This window comes from Bicyclus anynana, chromosome 10 (genome assembly GCF_947172395.1).
Source record: "Bicyclus anynana chromosome 10, ilBicAnyn1.1, whole genome shotgun sequence".
NCBI classification, from domain to species: Eukaryota; Metazoa; Arthropoda; class Insecta; order Lepidoptera; family Nymphalidae; genus Bicyclus; species Bicyclus anynana.
The window spans coordinates 13,845,664-13,867,440 of NC_069092.1; the positions used below are offsets into that span (position 1 = coordinate 13,845,664).

The following is a 21,777-nucleotide window of genomic DNA, read 5'->3' on the forward strand; positions in this document are numbered from 1 at the left end:
GCAGTGAATCTTAATTTAACCACTTAAGCACTTAGTAAATGTTGCTACGTTAATTTTTCCTTCCCCGATACACGTCCCTAAATCAAAATTACATAAAGCAGCAGCGTTGTAATTGAATTTTCTAAATGCTGAGGACTTTTAAGTTCGTTTTCAGAAAGTCTTAAATTATTTAATTTCTGTGAAATTTTTAAACATGAAACAAGACACCAGCCATTTTATAATGGTCCTGTAACTGGTTGCTCGGGCACTCAAATGTCCCGCAGCAGAGAGATGATTTTTATTTATACATTTTTAATAGTGTTTGGTTTTATGTTTTGTATTTTATTACCATGGTTAATAATTTAAAAGAATGGACAAATAAATAACTTAAATATCTCTTTTATTTGAACTCAAAAATCTTCAGTACAAAAATTTAATTAGGTCGTCGTCAACAACCCATATTCGGCTCACTGCTGAGCTCGAGCCTCCTCTCAGAATGAGAGGGGTAAGGGCAATAGTTCACCACGCTGGCCCAATGCAGATTGGCAGACTTCACACACGCAGAGAATTAAGATAATTCTCTGGTATGTAGGTTTCCTCACGATGTTTTCCTTCAACGATTGAGACATGTGATATTTAATTTCTTAAAATGCACACAACTGAAAAGTTGGAGGTGCATGCCCCGGACCGGATTCGAACCCACACCCTCCGGAATCGGAGGCAGAGGTCATATCCACTGGGCTATCACGATAATTAAGTATAATTAGGTATACAATATAAAATCTCGAAACAGAAATGGATTATATCACAATACTTGCAAGTATAAATAACAATCAGTTGAGATCAGTTGAGATTGATAGCCGAGTGGATATGACCTCTGCAACCGATTCCGGAGGGTGTGGGTTCAAATCCGTTCCGGGGCATGCATCTCCAACTTTTCAGTTGTATGCATTTTGAGAAATTAAATATCACGTGACTCAAAAGGTAAAGGAAAAACATCGTGAGGAAACCTGCATACCAGAGAATTTTCTTAAGTCTCTGCTTGTGTGAAGTCTGCGAATCCGCATTGGGCTAGCGTGGTGGACTATTGGCCTAACCCCTCTCGTTCTGAGAGGAGACTTGAGCTCAGCAGTGAGCCGAATATGGGTTGATAATGATGATGATGATGATGATAAAATTTTCTACTGAAGATTTTTACGTTACTAAATTTTGAACTGAGGAGATATTTATGTTATTATCATTGAACATACAATATCAAACCTCGAAGTAGAGTAGTAGTAATGGATTAAATCACAAAACTTGCAAGTAGAAATAATAGAAAAGGCTTAGAAGTTCTTCAGAACAACAAAGAACATCATCACCATCATCATTATCAACCAATATTCAGCTGACTGCAGAGCTCGAGTTTCTTCTCAGAAAAACAGTTCTTAAGCCAAATAGTCCACCACGTTGGCCTAATGCGAATTGGCAGACATCACACACCTAGGTAATTAAGAAAATTCTCTGGTAAGCAGGTTTCCTCACAATGTTTTCCTTCACCGTTTGAGACACGTGACACTTAATTTCATAAAATGCACACAACTGAAAAATTGGAGGTGCATGCCCCGGACCGAAATGAACCTACAACGGAATCGGAGAGGTCATATCACACAACTGAAAAGTTGGAGGTGCATGCCCCGGACCGAAACTAACCTACAACGGAATAAGAGAGGTTCCACTGGGCTATCACAACAGCACACACATAATTATAGTTCTGTCACAAGTCACACAGTCAGTAATCATTCCGTGACAGTGCAGTGACAGGGGGCAAATTACAGTTCACGCCCGTCTCTTTTGTGTGTAGCTACGCGGTACGCCTGTGTCGTCTCTTGGGCACTGGGTAGATGGAAAATCGCCCACTTAGCAACTGCGGCCAGCGCTAATAACCATTTTGTAGTGTAACCACATATATTTTGCTGTATATTTATTTATGCAATTCATAAATAATCTTTTTAACATAAAAATGATTTTAACACAAAATTACTAAACCAATTTTTATGAAAATTAAATGGGAACAATCTGGAGCTCCACTCTTTCAAACAAAAAAATATTTTTTAAAATTGGTTAACAAATTACGAAGTTATTAGGTAACAAACATAAAAAAAAAAACAAAACATATGCGTCAAATTGAGAACCACCTCCTTTTTTTAAGTCGGCTAAAAAATAGGTATTGCATTGAATTGAATAGATGCCGCAATATTACGTTACATTTTTGCGAAAAATAGTTAAACAAATAAATATTAGGACCGTAGACATCGTCTTGTAGCCCACAGTAAACGCTTGTTAAAAATATTTTTTTTTTATTACTACACCCAGGCTGTTTATAACATTTATGTAAATTACACAACATTTTTCCCGTTGTGGGAATCGAACCTACAAAAACTACCCGCTTTGCCAATCGATTAAATAATTTTATTTGCTCATTGCTCATAATTGCACTTTCGTAAAGAAACACTTGCGTCTATTTTAATAGTTGTCTTTTAGAAAGAAACTTTGTGGTCTAAATTATCATCATAAGCATCGGTGCCTTCCCAAAAAAAATATATAAATAAAATATATAAAATACATTTTCTAAAATATTTTCTAAATCTGGTTTTTATTATAGTCCACCCAAGGGAATTAACTTTACAACATCGTATAACGAAACCATTTTCACAACGGAAGCGTTTCATAATGGAAACTTAGCTGCTTTGTAAGACACGACCGACTGTTATTATGTAATTTTTGCTTACAAGGATTCATTTATTTCGTCTAACGTTTTATGTATACAATTATGCACTAAAGTTTGCACTAAATTCGATAGGGAAGTCCATATTAATAAGTACACCATATTAATTGTCTGGTAGTACTAAGGCGGCCTTATAGCTTCTTTTGTATTCTACTTATTTTTATTTAATGTTTCTGTTTCGCTTGTTTTCTAAATATTGTGGTGTACAAATAAAGGGTAATAAAGAAAAAATAATAATCCTTTCTTTACAAAATCTTTGGGGATAGTTTCATTATTATCCTCGGTATAGTACCTAGTTATAGTAGCTGATTAAAAATAAAGTCAAAACAATCTCTTTTTAGCGACTCAAATAAAATAAAACAAATTCCCGGAGTATGTTCATATAATTTACGAATTAATAAAGTACAGGGGCAAATTTAATCGATATTAATAAATAAAAGAGAACGAAGTCAGTTAAAAGAAAACATTATACTTTGATTTACATATGAATTTAAATTCAATAAGAATTTTTCATCAATGAAAATGTTGTTAAAATAGCGTATAGATAGATGGAAGTTAAGACATTAAAATATCATACCATAAAAATACTGCAGAAGGTATCTGTGAATAAAATGATAATAGAGAAGCATGTTTGAATTATTCAAAACTGATTTCATTTTAAAAGACATCTTTAACTTTAGAATTTAAATAATAGCAAACAGATTTTAGCTATAAAATACAGATTTTCAGAAATTTGACAAAACAAGAGCTTTTTTAAAAAAAACTGATAAAAACCATAAAATATGATGTCATCTCTCGTTTAAATCAGTGTTCCGTGAAATGTGAACCTTTGAAATATATCGAAGCTAATGTTTTCTGAATGGTTGGTATAATGTCGACATTTTGGTCGAGGTTTCGGCAGAGATAAGTTCGATTTTTGCAATCGAAACAAATGTTTTTTTTTAATTATTCATTTAACTCGTGACACGATATCGTAAGCCATAGAAGTAAATTAGTAATTAACGTAAGTTTAAAAGTTGAAATATTTATTGGTACATTAAGTGTTTTAGGTTCCGATACTGGTACCAGTTAGATTGATTAGGAAGGCTTGGTACTACAGGAGTATTTTCCCCAAAAAAGACATTTAGCATACTTTGGTTATCCACTTCATAAAGATTTTTTTACTTATTCATTTGAGTCAAAATTAAGAATTCAAAAACTAAAACAGTAGTAAATTGCGTTGTGTCAGAAGTGAATATTATTTAAGGCTTTAAGATTTTTTAATTATTCATTTAACTCGTAACACGATATCGTAAGCCATAGAAGTAAATTAGTAAATAACGTAAGTTTAAAAGTTGAAATATTTATTGGTACATTAAGTGTTTTAGGCTTAGTACTACAGAAGTATTTTTCCCAAAAAAGACACTTAGCATAGTTCGCTTATCCACTTCATAAAGATTTTTTTACTTATTCATTTGAGTCAAAATTAAGAATTCAATAACTAAAACAGTAGTAAATTGCGTTGTGTCAGAAGTGAATATTATTTAAGGCTCTAAGAAAATATTACTGTGGTTAGTGTAAATAAAAGATGAGCTCAGGATTAAATTGAAGTTCTGTGGTAAGGTAAAGCGTGTGTAAACAAAACAAAAATATAATAAAGGCGAGTCAAATCTGACCTTAAATAATTCACCGTAATCACTTTTTTAGCCACTGAGGTAGAGGTATTTTGTTAAGCCAAGTATTTTATTTAATTCACCCATCCAAAAATGTTTACAAAAAGGTTATATTTTTTAACTAGAAGAAATATACAAAATATTTCTTCTAGTTAAAAAATATAACATTTTAAAGCTGCACCTCTGGAACTAATAACAATTTTTAACTGGCATCTAATATAATTAACTAATTGTGTTTGTAATTCTCGAGGTTATTTATATTTCAGTTACTTTTAAGTGAATCATATTTTTTTTCGTTTAGTAGATACTCAAGCGTAGCTTGTGAATGTGTTGAAGTGTCAACAAAAATAATTTACTTCTAGTATGCCTTACAGTATAGAACCCGGCAAGTAAGTTGAACCAAAATGCCGGTCATGTACATGATAAACGTATGATCAGTGGTTACACAGAAAACAAAAAATTTAAAGCTATTAATTTTTGAAATAACATTGGCATGCTATAGTAAAATAAGAAAAAAATAATACGACACAAGGTTAATTTACGTAGCTACCTGTTGTTGAGTGTTGGGGTTCGGTGATTTGTAAAGACATCTGATGACGTTGCTGGAACTTCAGCTCTTTAATGTCTATAATCTATTCTAAAATTATGTTTACCGTTGATACAAACTTTTTGTGGCTTCCTAGCTTTTGTTTAAATAATCAGTTATATTTTTATTTCAAAATATAATTGTAAAAATCAAACATCATTCGTCTTGCTATCTTCAAAGTTGGTTGTGGTCGTTTAATTTTTTTGAAATTTAAATTAAATAGAATTTTAATATAAAACTTCGTACGCGATTATAATTATTGTACAATATTAACGTGTCGTATATGCGTCAACATCCAAAATTCAGAAACTGGTTGGCATGGTTCAACTTACAGGCCGCAACCTATACTCTTTTTTTTATTGCATTAAGCTTTTCTTCATAATAGACGATGCGATGAACTTGATATGTTGCTGAACCTTCTAAGGATGCTTCAGTATTGGCCCGTATCCAAAAGCCACATTATCTGCGACTCTTATCTCCCCTCTGATTACAAATTATGATAGTAAAGCTCGTTATAATACCTATTACAATACCTTAATAACAAGTTATAGTTATAGTTAAGCTTCTAATCACTACACGTTAGGAATGTTTAAGTTAAGAGTTGAGTTCCTATCCAAAATTGTTAATTCCTATACATTTTTTTAAGATTTAGGATTGATAACTTTCTTCGATTTCTAGCCTGTTGAGTTTTTTGGTAACAGAAAACAATAATACTAAAAAATAATACAGCTTCCTTGTTACTTCCTTGTTGGTCCGAACTTTTTGAGAAAGAAATTCTTCTATTTATAGGTACAATTATATTATCTCCAAACACATTTATACGGGGTTATACCTGGGTTCCCCTTTGGAGCTCGCAGTCGTGTCCTCCAGCTGTGAGGTATGACGAAGTATTCTCAACAGAGAGGTTTTGGTCCGATATCCATCATCAGTTTAATGTCAAGTATTCTAAATAACCTCAGGTCTGATCTGAGATTGAGAGAGAACCTATGCCTAGTCGTGGCTAGTTACGCTAAGCGATTCACGGTCCCAGTACGATGTCTCTAAGAAACCGTCTGAGGTGGGTTGAATAAGCTTGTGTCTCTTCAAAGTGAGTCCACTTCTGTATAGTCACTTTACTATAGGTAGTCCACGTACCTCGGTCTAGCAGCTTGAGTGTAGAGCCGGTCCAGCTCTTGCAGCATGCGCAGTGCGTCGGCCATGTCGTGCGGACCCTCCTCGCGAGCCTCAGCCATGGTCATGGTCATGGTCATGGCGATGACCACTACAGCGATAGCGACGGTGATCCTCTTGCTGAACATTGTGCCTGTTGAACAACGATTCAGATGTCAATCACACTAATTTTATAAAAGCGAAAGTTTGTGTGTAAGAGTGTGTTTGTCACTCCTGTCCAGAAGGAAAAATTTATTTGTTTGAAAAACAATAATTTTAAACTTAATTAATTCATTAATTAAACTGATTTTCAAGCATTTGAAGTGGTTTGGCAGAAAGGAATAGATGTAGGACGTAGGTACATTAAATAATGTCATTGGAATAGATATGTCCTCTAGTTATTGAATAAATAAATTAATTATATATTTAAATTTAAACGATCGATGTATTAAAAATTAATTGAATTTATGCCTCAATTTCTCGTTATGAACTTCGATTTAAATATGTATTTTTTTAAAATCGCTTAAGTAATTTTTAAAATTATTTTTACTTTTACGTTTTACGATTTGCGTAACAAAAATTCAAATCTTACCAATTGATAATATTTAATATTTAAATAATAGATAAATACAGGAAACCACTTTTAGTTTATTTAAATATACCATTAGGTGCAAGCTTCATTCAAACATCACGGCAGCATGTGATTTTGGTTATCTTTATTTATGGAATGGTAGGTAATTGGTTTCCTTACACGTGTATATTAATAATAATAATATATCAACGATCATAATAAGCTAATAACCTTTCACAATATACTCGGATGGTGACTGAATGGTCCATGTCTTTGATACGGAGCTTTACACGAAATTAGATTAATTAAATATCGGTTGATTACTGGCTGGCACTCTCTTTATCGCGAGTCAATGACTACCGCATAGATGCCGGATAACCATATAACATTGACCTCTTATAATAAAAGGACGCACAATCGTGTAGAAAATTTCACTTAAAAACTGACCAATTTTGCTTTGACAGTTTTAGAATTATTGTTAACGAAAATTATACCTAAGGCCTTTAGTCTAATATTTAATAAAATCCCAAATCCAGAGCAAATTCAACCTTAGGGATTGAATTTAAGGTTGAATTTGCAAATGCGACTACTTGAATTGAGTGCCAAGAAGTTGTGCTTGGTACTCATTGAGTGGGACGTTTTGGTCGCTGATTGGGCATCCACTTTTTAATAGGAGATCCATGCCGTATAAACATTATTTTGCTGTCCCTTTTATTATATAATCCTTCTAACTCAGACGAATCACTTTTATTCCTGTATTATTTTTTTTAATAATAGGTAATCCATAAATAAGGTATCTACTTTTTTAGTAGTACAATTTACAATAAGCTAAGCAATTAAGCTATAAAATATTATGATTTGTTTTTATTATGGGATCACAGGTTAAACAAATAGAAGATTTAGGCATGGTTAAGTAACAATTTTTTCAAGGATTTTATTTTAGTTTTAGATAGAATCAGATGGTTTATAAAACTATTGAGTTGAGATCTGATTATATCTAAAAATTTAACTTATTTTTTAGAACCGTTTCGTTTAGAATTTGGTAGAACCGTTTCAGCCCATAAACACTGAGACAAAATATTTTTAAATACCTATTCCATTTTTAAATTCCGACTGTGTTACGTCGTATTGAAAAATAGACAGAAAAGACAGATTTTTAATTAATACAGAATCGAGACATCCAAGTTACGAGAACTGTTTGACGAAACTCCAATTAGTATTTTCAAACGAAAAATAATAGAAACATTAAAACTTTTCTGATTACCCAAATACTTCAATTATTAAAATTTACGTTTTAGAAATCTTATAAAGTATATACAATTAATATCATCATCATAATTAACAACCCATATTCGGCTAACACTTGAGCACGAGTCTTCTCTCAGAATAAGAGGTGTTAGGACTTAGTCCACCACGCTGACCCAGTACGGATTGGCAGACTTCACACACGTAGAGAATTATAAAAAATCTCAGGTATGCAGGTTTCCTCACGATGTTTTCTTTCACCGTTAGAGACACGTGATATTTAATTTCTTAAAGTGCACATAACTGAAAAGTTGGAGGTGCATTCAATTACTATAATATGGACCATTGGGTCCAAGTCAAGTGTTGGGTCCAAGTCAAGTATAGAATTCTGAGTTCTTTTTTGTCGGTTACAAAAGTTCACCCAACAACGGCTACGTAGGAAATTATTCGAATACTAAGTGCCTAATGAAAAAAAAAATCTAATTCTGCTGCGAGTTCTAATGCAGGTATCATATTAACTTTAAAGCATTCTCACACAGTACCCATACACGGCATATTGATAAAGTTTCGCGATCTCTCTAACGTTATGACGTTGAATACGCATTTTCAGCTAGCAAGCAAAGTGGAAATTTACACATTGACAAAGCAACTACATATTCTATATGAAATCTATCTATACATATAAATAAATTAAATTAAATCGTATATTTATAAAATCTGAATAAATGTTTTTATCTTGTGAATACAAGGTCCTCGTTTTATAAATGTGAATGTTTATATGCTCATGGTCCAGTTAAGGTTCTAATAACCAGTTTAGGTTCTCTTAATAAATAGTGGATTTAAAAAAACTTTCGGATTTTGACAGGTTCTTGTTGAATGCCTGTTTGTTTGTTCTGGCTAATATTAGGCTACATTGATTTTACATGAATTTATTTGTCTTGAACTCATGTAATGATTTAACGGCAACAAAATTAAACTAATTTCATCAACTTAATTATATTTTTATCCTCAATGAGAATCTTACGTATTTGACGACCTCCGTGGCGCAGTGGTATGCGCGGTGGATTTACAAGACGGAGGTCCTGAGTTAAATCGACGGCTGGGCCGATTGAGGTTTTCTTAATTAGTCTGGCCGGTGGGTGGCATAAGCCATAGCTGGTTACCACCCTACCGACAAAAGAGGTACCGCCAAGCAATTTAGCGTTATGGTATTATGTCGTCGAAAAACCGAAAGGGGTGTGGATTTTCATTCATCGGGTGAGATTGTAATCAAGGACTCGTAAAGAATAAAAAAAATAAAGGTCAAATATACCTACATTTATTTCTCATTTGACAAATTGTTTAAAAACCTATTCTGAGAACCGCTCCAGCCAGTTTGAGTTTCGCATTATGTTATCAGCACGTTTAAGTTTGGGATTAGTGAGCTACGCTAATATGAAGTTAGAAACTTTTATAACGGAAGTTTGTTGTAAAATACTTAAATACATAGGTACAGCTACTCATCTTGTATGAATAAAGTGACGCTATGAGTAAAATAGTCAACTTTGAGCTCGACTCGTTTTGAATGTTCCCAAAGTTTGCCGAGAAGTTTCGTGTACGTCTAATTATCGCTTACCGGTGAATCTATACCATATCGAATAAGAAGGACATTGTATTATTTATTAAATGAACTTAGCATATTTTTAATTGTATTTTTTAAATGCTGGTTTCTTTGAGATTGCTTGAATAATACATTTTAATGATTTTAAATTATTTTTTTATGGTTGGTTGACATATTCATGTTTAATTTTATTCCGTCCGAACTGAAAGTTGCAATTGCTTGGACCATGGTCACAACAGGACTTAAAGCTGGTCCATGGATTTGCATGGATCGTGCTCATAACTGCCCCCCTAGCTAAGTGGCACGTCAATTCTATTTCTACGATCGCTAACGCTTCAAAAACTAGAAAAATGTATGGGAATGACAGATCTTGATCACGTGACCTGTCGATAGCAAATGTCACTCTCATACATGTTTCTAGTTTTCGAAGCGTTAGCGATCGTAGAAAGAGAATCGACGTTCCACTTGACTAGGGGGGCTGGTTCGAAAGATGGTACATGCAACTGTATTCAAATAACGACAATGAAAATCGTGATACTTTGTACCCATAAATAATATAATAATTATGTCAATATATGTATATATATTTTTCCAACTACGGGTTTATAAATGGCATTTTTTCAAACTTAGGACATCTAACACTTGCAATTCTGTTTACTTTAAATAATGAACCTACCGCTCTGATAGTGAGCTTTTTTATTATTTTATCTGTGTGTATATGGTGGTTTAGATATAAAAGCTATTACGCTGCAATTTAAGCAATTTATACGCGAGATAAGTAAGGATGCCAACCTTACTCTACTAAGTTCATTTAATAATAAATTACTAGAGGACGCCTGTGATTTCGTCCGCGTGCCGATCAAAGTAGCCGATCTGTTAATCCAGAGTAAAATCTATTTCCATTCCATATTTCAGACAAATCGCTTCACTAGCCGCAGCGCAAAGGAGGAAAAGACACACACACACACGCGCGCGCACACATGGTCTGTGTATGTGTGTGTGTCACAAAAGAGGCGTGGGAAGCGACAAGCTTATTTGTGACCGAAGTTCTCCAAGAGCTTCGCCGCATAGAGAAAAATGAAGAAGAAGAAACTTGAAGAAGCAATAGTGCAAGACCCTCTCCCCGCGAAGTAATGCCTAACGGCGGGTCGGCGGGGGACACAGAGGTGGAGGATTTTTAGTCGGTAGTGGTTACCCGAGCCCGACTTACCGGGGCAGACCATTAAGCCCTGAAGATACGTAAATGTATTTCTCCGAAACCTCTGAGGAAAAAAAAAACACAGACACACACACACACGCACACAGACACAAATTCTCGCCTTTATAATATTAGTGTGAAGTGTGATATATCCTCTCCTAATAATAATTTAATTGCCTCTAAATTTTAATAAATAATTTAAATACTTTGAGAACCAACCTCATTTCTAAACTATTTAGAAAAATTACTTTGCGGTAAAATTGTTGGCCTGTCTAGGCAGTTAAAACGACTTTTCGTTGCTGATTTGAACGTGCAAAAGTTACTTTTACAAGCATGTGAGAAGAAAAATAACTTTCATATTGGTATTAAACAAACCGAGTGGTGCTTATTTTTACAAATGGAATTTTAATTAAGAATAAAGAGAATTAAAATAACGCTAGCAACCCTAGAGATGAGATAACAAAACAAAGTAATAGACCCCCACTTTACCTGTAACAATATAAAATGCAAAAGGTTTAGTGGGTTGTAATTTAAGTAAAACCTCTGCCAAGGCAATCTTATAATTCCGTTTTGTCAGATTAACCTGTGAATTATAAATTGTTTATTCTATGCAAACGCCCGTGACTCTACCTAGAATTAGATGTTTTTCAGAAAGAATTATTTCCATAGAAACAAAAAAGACTGTATCGGTATTACTCAAGGCTATATATATAAATGGACCGCAATGGACAGGCTGAAGAAAATATGGTGGAACAAGAAGGTTACCAAAGCCACCAAGATTCGGCTCGTAAAAACTCTTGTTTTCCCCATTTTCTTATACGCAGCAGAGACATGGACCTTGCGACAAGTCGAGAAAAAAAAGATAGATGCTCTGGAGATGTGGTGTTGGAGACGAATGCTGGGAATCTCCTGGACTGAGTTCCGCACTAACGTCTCTATACTCCAAGAACTCGACATAAAACAACGTCTCTCGACATTAGTACACAGTCGCATTCTTCAGTTTTTTGGACATGTCTCCCGGCGAGGGAATGATTGTATCGAACGCCTTGTTGTGCAAGGGAAGGTGGAGGGAACTAGGCCACGCGGAAGGTCACCCATGCGATGGACCGACCAGATTAAATCTGCTGTAGGCGGTCCCTTGCATGAATGTACGCGACTCACTACACAAAGGGAGAAGTGGCGAATGCTCGTGAGGCGTATTACATCTGCCTCCAACACGTCCTAAAGACCACGACCGCTCTGTCAAGAGCGCAGCGACAAAGAAGAAGATATATATAAATCTTCTTGTGAATATTATAATGAATCATAGCGTTGTTTGGCAATTTTTTAGGAATACAAAAGTAAATCGGTTATAAAAATGTTGTCATAATATTGTGATAACGGCACCATCTTTCGGATTATTTATTTAAGCAGATGTCTAGCTATTGCTCACGGCATGGCTCACTTGCACTAACATTTTATTTGCTTTAGTATACAATCAAAATTATTGAGAAAATATTGGTAGTGCCTTGGTAGTTTCCTTGGAGAAGGCACTGCCGTGCCTTCAGATTCATGGACAGCGATACATTACATTATTTAAGGAAAAAAAATGGTAAATATAATATTTCGATACGATAGTAAGATTGGAAATCCTATTGTCTCCCTCGGGCTATCAATTGGACTGAATATATTGTTTTATGGTAATAAAAAATCATATATCCTGACCCCTGGAGGTTTTCGTTCAGGTGAATGGAGCGCGGGAATATCAATATCACTTTTATTTACATTGTAAATTTGAACTTTTTGTTTTCTTTTGTGTGTGTAAAGATTTGCTTACTTTTTTAACCCTGACGCAGAAAGAGGGTGATAATAGATTGACGTATACACAAATAAGTGTAACGTGAAAATCCATGAATTAATTTATCTACACCTGTATATTCGCTAACTCGATCGCCTTTAGAAAATGGAAGTCACTGAATTCGTTTTACAATTAATGACTTTACGTATTATATAAGTTAGCACAGTCAATTACAAACTTGTCATTTAACCCTTAATTGTTGACATTGGACCTTGTAGACCCAACCGGCGTCGTGCATCATTTTCACGGTGCAATTTAGTAAAAAAAATTAGTGAAAATTTTACCCTGCTATTTCTTTGGATTAGAGTCTGAGTAGCTGCTGTTTTAGCTGCGTCCACGTCGTAGAGCAGGGCATAAGAAATACGAGAGGCCCAAAAGGAAAAGTTACATTATTACATACTACATACTTAAGTTTGTGCTATAGACTAAATAAGACAGGGCCTCTCAGACCCCCACGTCACCAGTTACATAACACAAAAACCATGCAACCAATTAAAGGTTTATAAGAAAATCCATCCATATGTAATAAACCTGAAATCACATCAATGAGGGTATTTTTAAATCGTTTAATATCAACAATATAGTTGTCTCGTACGGGGCGTATCTCGCTTGTATGACGTAAATAATAATAATGTAATAGTGGCCTTAAATATAATGTAATAAGTTACATTAGAGCCTGAGTAGCATCAACTTTAGTTGCGTCTATGTCATTGTACGAATAATTGTATAAGAAATTCCCAAATCGGTAAATCACAATAACACTTAATGTTTATGCTATAAACCAGGTCAGCGGTCTCTCAGACCCCGAGTGACCTGTTAAATAACATAAAAACTATGTCACCATTTAAAGGTTAATAAGAAAATCCACCCATATGTAATCTACCTGAAATCATACATCTGTGAGGGTATTTACAAATCGCTTAAAGTTCAACAATAGAGTTGTCTCGTACGGGGCGTATCTCGCTGATATGGCGTAAATAATAGGGTTGCCCCTATGATAGTTGGTTCGGTGGACGCATTGTAAATGAATGGGTGACTTGGAATTTACCAGAAGTAGAGTGGATTGCGTTTCTCTATAATTATCAATTGCTAGATATTATGCGCTGGTTGTCTCGCGTGTAGAAGACTTTTCTACCCCTACGAAATAAATTAGTATGGGTATCGAACTGGCTTACTCCTTGTTATGTATGATTTTATCCGCGGGATATGATAGCCATTTTGACTATATCATATTAATCAGTAAACTAGCTAACCTGGCAAATGATATTTTACCTTGAAAAATATTTGTAGGTATTGAACAATTTGGGGGTGGACCACTCTTATCACTTTGGGGGTAAAATAGATGGTGGCCGATTGTCAGACCTATCGCGATTTGCATACAAAATTTCTTAAAAATCGGTCTAATCGTTTCAGAAGATTTTTATCATAAATACTGCGATACAAAATTTTTATTTTAGAGATATTCTGTTTACCAATAAGAAAACAATTTACAGTATTAGTTCACTTATTCCAAGTTTAATTTTTGCCACAATATTTACCTTTTTTCAAGTTAAATTAATTAAGGTACAATCTAATGAGTTTTTTGTTATCAAAACTCATTGAAATCGGTTCTGAAATATCAGAGATTACTAATACAAATATTCAAACAAGCATAATATTATCTTTACACTTTATTATAATTAGTAGGTAGGAATAAAGGTATCTCAGAATGTACCCCACATTCTCCTTCGAGTAAGCATTTAGTCAAAATTTTTACTTAAATTCTTACAATATTTTCTCCTTAATGGAATCTGAATACTTGGGATATTTTAAAGTGTTTTCATTATATGTATCTACTTAAAATACTAAGTGAATTGTTGTCTTTTAGCCTCCGATGTAAAAGCAGTGTAATTTAACGTATGTATGTATATGCGTGATGTGTAAGTCTGGGGCTCATAACTCCTGAATTAATGGTATTTTGTCCGTCGATCTGAAGATATCGGCGTTTTTCTACAATGATGCAAAGAGTTTTTATCATAAAATGACTATTGTAGATTTTTCCAATTATGAATATCAGCTTGTACCTATATCTCATGACTCTTTATTGTGTTATGACTTCCAAATTTTTACATAAAAAGGAAAACCATCAAGCAAAAGGTTGTTATTGGATAATTTTAATCCATTTTCTGATATTTACTCTGCCAAATAAACAAATAAAAAATTAAGGCATTGACAGTGAAAAAATAGAACAAAGTAGTTCCCAATACAAAGGTTTTATATATATTGAAACAAAAGAGTATTATAAATTCAACAGTAATAATATTTGGTTTCGGAGCACAATAAAAAAAACTTAAGCGGGGTTTCACTCAAAGATTAACACAGAGAAACAATAACCTAAAATAATTACGAAAAACTCGATTTTTACATTTCGTAAAAGCCGGTGTTTTCAGACACAATAGCCAACGCAAATGATACAAAGAACCAATGAAAGCGAAATTCTAACGAATTAAATGAAAATGTTTGATTTTGTTCTTACGCCACAATGGTAAATTGTATTGTCGTTATGAAGTTATGTTTTTTTCTTTTTGGATTGCCGTTACATAGAACATAGGTCCATAATCCATTTATACGTGATAATTATACTAATTTAACCCTTTTTTATCCGATTTCGCGACGTCATGGAGAAATATTATAAATATTATCAATATATATATAAATATTATCAATATATTTGTAATTAAGGTATTTGAAAATCTATACTACTTTCTTCTAAGAATTTTTTAGGTTAGATTCTCATGCCAGTTAAAATTACAATTAAATAATATGTTTTTACCTACCTATTTCTGTTTTTTCTACCATCATTATCAACAATATTAACAGTCCAATACAAGGTCAGGCCTCCTTCCTTGTAGGAGACGGAATATGGAACTTAGACCCACCAGACTGCTCCAATACAGTTCGAAAGTCTTAGAGTGATATATTTTGACTTTGCAACGATCACTATAAAATGTTATTGATAATGATCGAGATCGAAGTCTTAACAACTTTTCAAGGGTTGAAACACTACCAACTTCTAACTTCGATCTTGTGAAATATTACTGAAATTTTTAGGAAGATAGAAAATTCCAATATTTTCCCGACACCATAATGATCGAGGTCGATATCTTAACGACTTTTTAAGGCACGAGATTTGAAACACTACCAACTTCTAACTTCGATCTTGAGAATTATTACAAATTTTTTTTAGGAAAATTGAAAATCCCAATATTTTCTCAACTCGAATCCAGGACCTCGTAACGCGAAGCCAGATAGGCTAGCCAATTTACCAACAAGGAATGTCTTTGCTAGTTTTCGAAATATGACACTACAAATAAAACGTCCTCGTTTATTCTGATTGGTGGATCATAAAGTTCTAGGTTCGACTCTCTATGTTCGAACTATGAAAATAAGATTATTGGGAAATTTTCAGTGGTATCCAAAAGTTGGAAAGTCGACAGTGTTATATTGCCTTACGGAAATGTTAATGAACAATCTGATGGAGTTCGTTACTGAGTCTAAAATTATCGTCATCAACCCATATTCGGCTCACTGCTGAGCTCGAGTCTCCTCTCAGAATGAGAGGGGTTAGGCCAATAGTCCACCACGCTGGCCCAATGCGGATTGGCAGACTTCACACACGCAGAGAATTAAGATAATTCTCTGGTATGCAGGTTTCCTCACGATGTTTTCCTTCACCGATTGAGACACGTGATATTTAATTTCTTAAAATGCACACAACTGAAAAGTTGGAGGTGCATGCCCCGGACCGGATTCGAACCCACACCCTCCGGAATCGGAGGCAGAGGTCTTATCCACTGGGATATCACTGCGCTAAAATTATCACCTAATCACAATATCCACCACAAAAATCACTATTTTTATTGTGGTGGTTATGGCGGCTGAATTTACATTGGGGCTGTGTTTTGACAAATCTGTTGATAAGTCTGTTGATAAGTCTGATGATAAGAATGGCAAAACCTTTTTGTTCAAATTTAAATATTGTTATTTATATTTGCAACAAAGCGCAGTATTGGCAGACCCCAAGTAGATGGACTGTTGACATTCAGCGGGTTGTACTCCATTTAGCGTCCAGAAGAAGCTGGATTGCTGCAATTCTGCCGCTGACTGTGGTGTTTGGAAGTCTTTATAAGAAGGAAGTACACTGGATCATGTATTGTGTCCGAATCATTTCACCGCGGATAGTTGGAGGGCTGGCTCATTGTTTGCGCAAAGGATCAGCCTGCGTACTAAAAAAAAGTATGCGACGAAATATATTATATTCGGTACGTTCGTAATCAACCCATATTCGGCTCACTGCTGAGCTCGAGACCTATATTATTGGGCCTATAATAGTCCACCACGCTGGCCTAATGCGGATTAGCAGTCTTCACACACGCAGAGAATAAAGAAAATTTTCTGGTATGGAGGTTTCCTCACAATGTTTTCCTTCACCGTTTGAGACACGTGATATTTAATTTCTTAAAATGCACACAGCTGAAAAAAAAGAAAACTGCATGCCCCGGACCGGATTTGAACCTACACCCTCCGGAATCGGTGACAGAGGTCATATCTACTAGCCTATCACGTCTCTATTTCCTATTTTCAGTTGTCCGAAATTAATTTGATTGACAATCTTCGTGAGCGAAACCTAGTACTTTGAGATAATTGAATTTTTTTTCCCTATAAAATGATTTCCAATTTACAAACTTTATCAAAGTTATTCAAAGAGGCAGGCGGTTATTTAGGCACGATTGTTGAAAATAACATTTCTTTTTAAAACTCTTGAAGTTAAAGTTATTCTAATATTTATGGGAATTCGTTGCCGTTTTTTTTTTTGAGAGTTTTTAAGTTTTTTCATTTTTCGTTATATGAAATTATAATTATGTATAGTTAAACAAAAGTGGAATTTGAAAATATTAAAATAATTATTGTGATGCTTAAAGAAAAAAGTTTCTTTATTTCTTTATTGGAGGTAACTGGTACTTAGGTGTAATTTAGAAATATTTTACCTTTTCTTGTATAGAAAATATTATTTAATTTATTATATGTCATAAATTTTAATCTTTATTTCAAGAGACTTACCTATTCTTATTTACATTGATATTATATGTATTTTTCAGAGATTTTTTTCCGTTATTTACTTTATCACCTATTGACCAAATAAAATGTTGTAGCTAGCATTTCCAATCCGATATAGATTTATTAGACTATATATTTTTACATAAAATTTACTCGTAAAGTTTCTTTTAATAAGCAATATCATTAGTTTCCAATTTAGTCCGCATATTAATAGTTATATCAAAAACTTGAAATTGTTTGGATTTTGTAATAATATATTATAAATAAAAACTTTATTAGTATTGTCGAAAAATATTAAGCATAAAGCAAATTTGTAACAATTAAAAAAAAAACTGATTATAATGAAAAACATATGAATGTTTTTCATTATAATCAGTTTTTTTTTAATTGTTACAAATTTGCTTTATGCTTAATATAAGGAAGGAACAAATAAGAAACAAATTTTTATAATTTAAATTCACTGGATGGATTTTTTTTTATTGGCATTTTTAAAATTAGTCGCCCAATACAATTTCCAAAACGTGAAAAACAAATCTTTTCAGTCCAAGAAAGAAGTTACGAAGCTCATAATTTTAGTGTTTTATTTTTGGCTTTACTTATAAACACACCATAGTTATGATTATTATGTAAAAAAATAATAAAAAATGGATTAGGGATTCGAAATGATACTTACTGTAAAATCTAAACTTTTATGTGAATTTTTAGTGCTAATTGTACAAATTTTATTTTTCCGTATTTTAATAACGTGTTTATAATAATTTAAAAATAATAATATCAAACGTATAGCGGTTTTCAAATTGAAAGCAATTTTGAATAAAATAAATTTTACTTTGACTTTGTTAACTAATTATGACCTTTTACATTTTTACGACACTATTTATTTATTTCCGAACTAAAACCCTCTTTATTACTACACTATTTTTTTTTAATTTCCGAACTTATTTTTTAGAACTTACCTGAAGTTGAAACCTTCGTGGTGCGTTCAGGAACTGAATTGGAAAGTTAGGAGCGCGATGTGCAACAAGTTCTGGCGCTGCCGTGACCATCGCATTTATAGTCGGGCGGGCGGGCGGTGGGCGGAGCTACGCACGCGTGGGCGCCATTAACTGAAAACCTCAATGAGTTCCTATATGTGTGGAATAAAAAAAACAAGAGATTTAAACTAATTCAGTGTATAGTGAGCTGTGATAACCCAGTGGATATAACCTCCTACGATTCCGGAGGGTGTGGGCTCGAATCCGGTCCGGGGCAAGCACCTCCAACTTTTCAGTTGTGTGCATTTTAAGAAATTAAATATCTCGTGTCTCAAACGGTGAAGGAAAAACATCGTGAGGAAACGTGCATATTAGAGAATTTACTTAATTCTCTGCGTGTGTGAAGTCTGCCAATCCGCATTGTGCCAGCGTGGTTGACTATTGGCCTAACCCCTCTCATTCTGAGAGGAGACTCGAACTCAGCAGTGAGCCGAATATGGGTTTATAATAATGAGTGTTTGCCAGCCTATTTGAATAAATGCCCTCGCAAGAGAGGAGAGTTAGTGCATTCACGTGCGCACTTTCAATAATATTGTCAATATTATTGACATAACTAAGATCCTGTGATATTTAGACATACTTCAGCTTATGATCCAACCATACGTCAGTACTGTAGCCAACTGTGTTCGGACTATGGTGGCTTTTGAAGTTAATAGGTTTCAAGGCTTTAAATCCTTAAATTATCCAAATATAAAACATATCTTTTTGTAATTGTGTACGGAATAGCACGAAGACTTGTGTCTCCAGTCGCCTTTTACTATAATCATATTGCCTTTGGAGAAGGAAATAACCTAGAGAAACTAGTAATCGCAGGCAAAAGACAAAGAAACAGACAGACAGAAGAAAGAGGCATTGGTCCACTGAAAACCCATTGCCACTTTAGCTTCACGACTCGCTGAGCTATGTCAGTGACTTTGGTTCGTCTTACGATCTCCTCATTTCTGATTGATTGATTGAGGAATAAATAAAAACACATAATTAACAACTGTTGTCATAATACACGACGAGGAATAACTTCCACCAATCAGCAAGCTTGGACCCGTTTTCAGATTATAATCGTCTTATCTCAAATTTTGTGATGTACAGTCAGAATAATTAATGAGCACATTAGGACACCTTTTTAGATTATTACTTACCCTATGAAAATTATTTTTGGAAATTTATAATGTGAATAATTAATAACAATAATTTTCGGATAGAAAGGTTTGTCATCTAATTTATGATTAGGCTGTTTTCGTTTAGTTTGTTTCGAGTATTTTCCTGACTTAGTTTTCGTATTTATACAAATAAAAAATGTCAAACGAACTTGTCGTTCCTAAATCTTTGAAAATGGAATTATCACCATTATGATATCAACATCATCATCATCATCATCATCATCATCATCATCATCATCAACACCTTTTTAGATTATTAGTTACCCTATGAAAATTATTTTTGGACATTTATAATGTGAATAATTAATAAGAATAATTTTCGGATAGAAAGGTTTGTCATCCAATTTATGATTAGGCTGTTTTCGTTTAGTTTGTTTCAAGTATTTTCCTGACTTAGTTTTCGTATTTATACAAATAAAAAATGTCAAACAAACCTGTCGTTCCTAAAACTTTGAAAATGGAATTATCGCCATTATCATCTCATCATCATCATCATCATCATCATCATCATCATAATCTGCGAATGGACGTCCACTGCAGCTGGATATAGGCAATGGACTTCTTAACACCCTTGGGTCATCTGACACAAATTACCAAGTAAGTATGCTATAATTTTATCTAAAACTAGCGGACGCCCGAGACTTCGTCCGCGTGACAGCGTGAAACTCGATGTAAACTTTCAACCCTTATTATATAGGCTATAGCCTTCCTCGCAATACATATAAGCTATCTAACACTGAAAGAATTTTTCAAATCGGATCCGTAGTTCCTGAGATTAGCGCGTTCAATCAAACAAACAAACTCGTCAGCTTTATAATATTAGTATAGATGTTGTGAGATTTTCGACTTTTAAGCGTATTCTGAACTACAAAAAGTTTTTATAAAAAAAAATTGTAGAAATATCCACAAAAACAATATAATTGTACAAAGTTGTATGCATCAGCTCATTGGACTGTTATAACTATTTTAAAATTACAAGACAACCTACACAAACATTAGCAAGTATAAATTAAACCTTGTAATAATACACTCACTGTACCCTCTTATTTGAGGTTTCGTTTTTATGTGTCTGTATTCCCAAGCCTTCCCTTTGACGTAGTGTTTTTACTGCAAGGAAACGGTGGCACAAACGAGTGGGTGTTCGGTTTTAATTAATGAATCCTTCAACTAATGTGTACAGTCAACGGTATTTATGTGACAGAAAAGATTTATAATTTATTTATATATTTATTGAAACACCTACATAGGACATGTTATATAGGATACGTGAACAATGATCTTGGACGATCTGTCACTTACAGGTATATACATTATTCAAAAATAATATATAACTCTCAGAATATAATCTAAGATATAACTAGCGGACGCCCGCGACTTCGTCCGCGTGGAATTTAGTTTTTGACAAATCAGTGTTTCAGATCAGATGGCCTATTTCCAATTATGGTTTTTATTATCAACCCATCAAAATTAAAAACAAATCAATTGACAAAACGTCATCCACACACTATGACACAAATTACAAATGACATCCGGTACTTACGGTGTATATCATATAGTATGTAGATGACACTTTGTTGTCCACTTCAATAAGTTGATAATATAGACCAAAATAGTGAATTAGGCCACAGAGAGGTTGTCACTCAAACGGTATTTTGCAATAGGGTGGTTGACACTTTTTTTTAAATGGTCATAATTAGTTCATTATCGTCCTACTAGATTAAAATTTTTTTTTTTTTTTCTAAGACGTGAATTACATGTCAATTTTAGTTTTTAAATATGTTATTGACAATACGATCCAAAACGCCTGTGAGCCATGATGGTACATATTTTCAACTGTTTATGACGTCACTATAACAAATTCCTTACAAATGGAGCGTTTGACAAATGTTAACAATTATCTTGACG

General features: G+C 33.8%; 1 protein-coding gene across 1 annotated transcript in view; it reads right to left on the reverse strand.

Moving 5' to 3' along the window:
• Positions 1-18,824, reverse strand: part of LOC112048001 (neuropeptide F-like) — a 40,345-nt gene extending 21,521 nt beyond the window's left edge. Inside the window, exons 1-2 of the mRNA XM_024085329.2 lie at positions 18,638-18,824; positions 6,119-6,287 (exon numbers count right to left, since the gene is read on the reverse strand). Coding sequence (XP_023941097.1) covers positions 6,119-6,282 — 164 coding nt within the window. The 5' untranslated portion in view covers positions 6,283-6,287; positions 18,638-18,824. The remainder of the gene's footprint in view (positions 1-6,118; positions 6,288-18,637) is intronic.
• Positions 18,825-21,777: the final 2,953 nt, after the last annotated feature.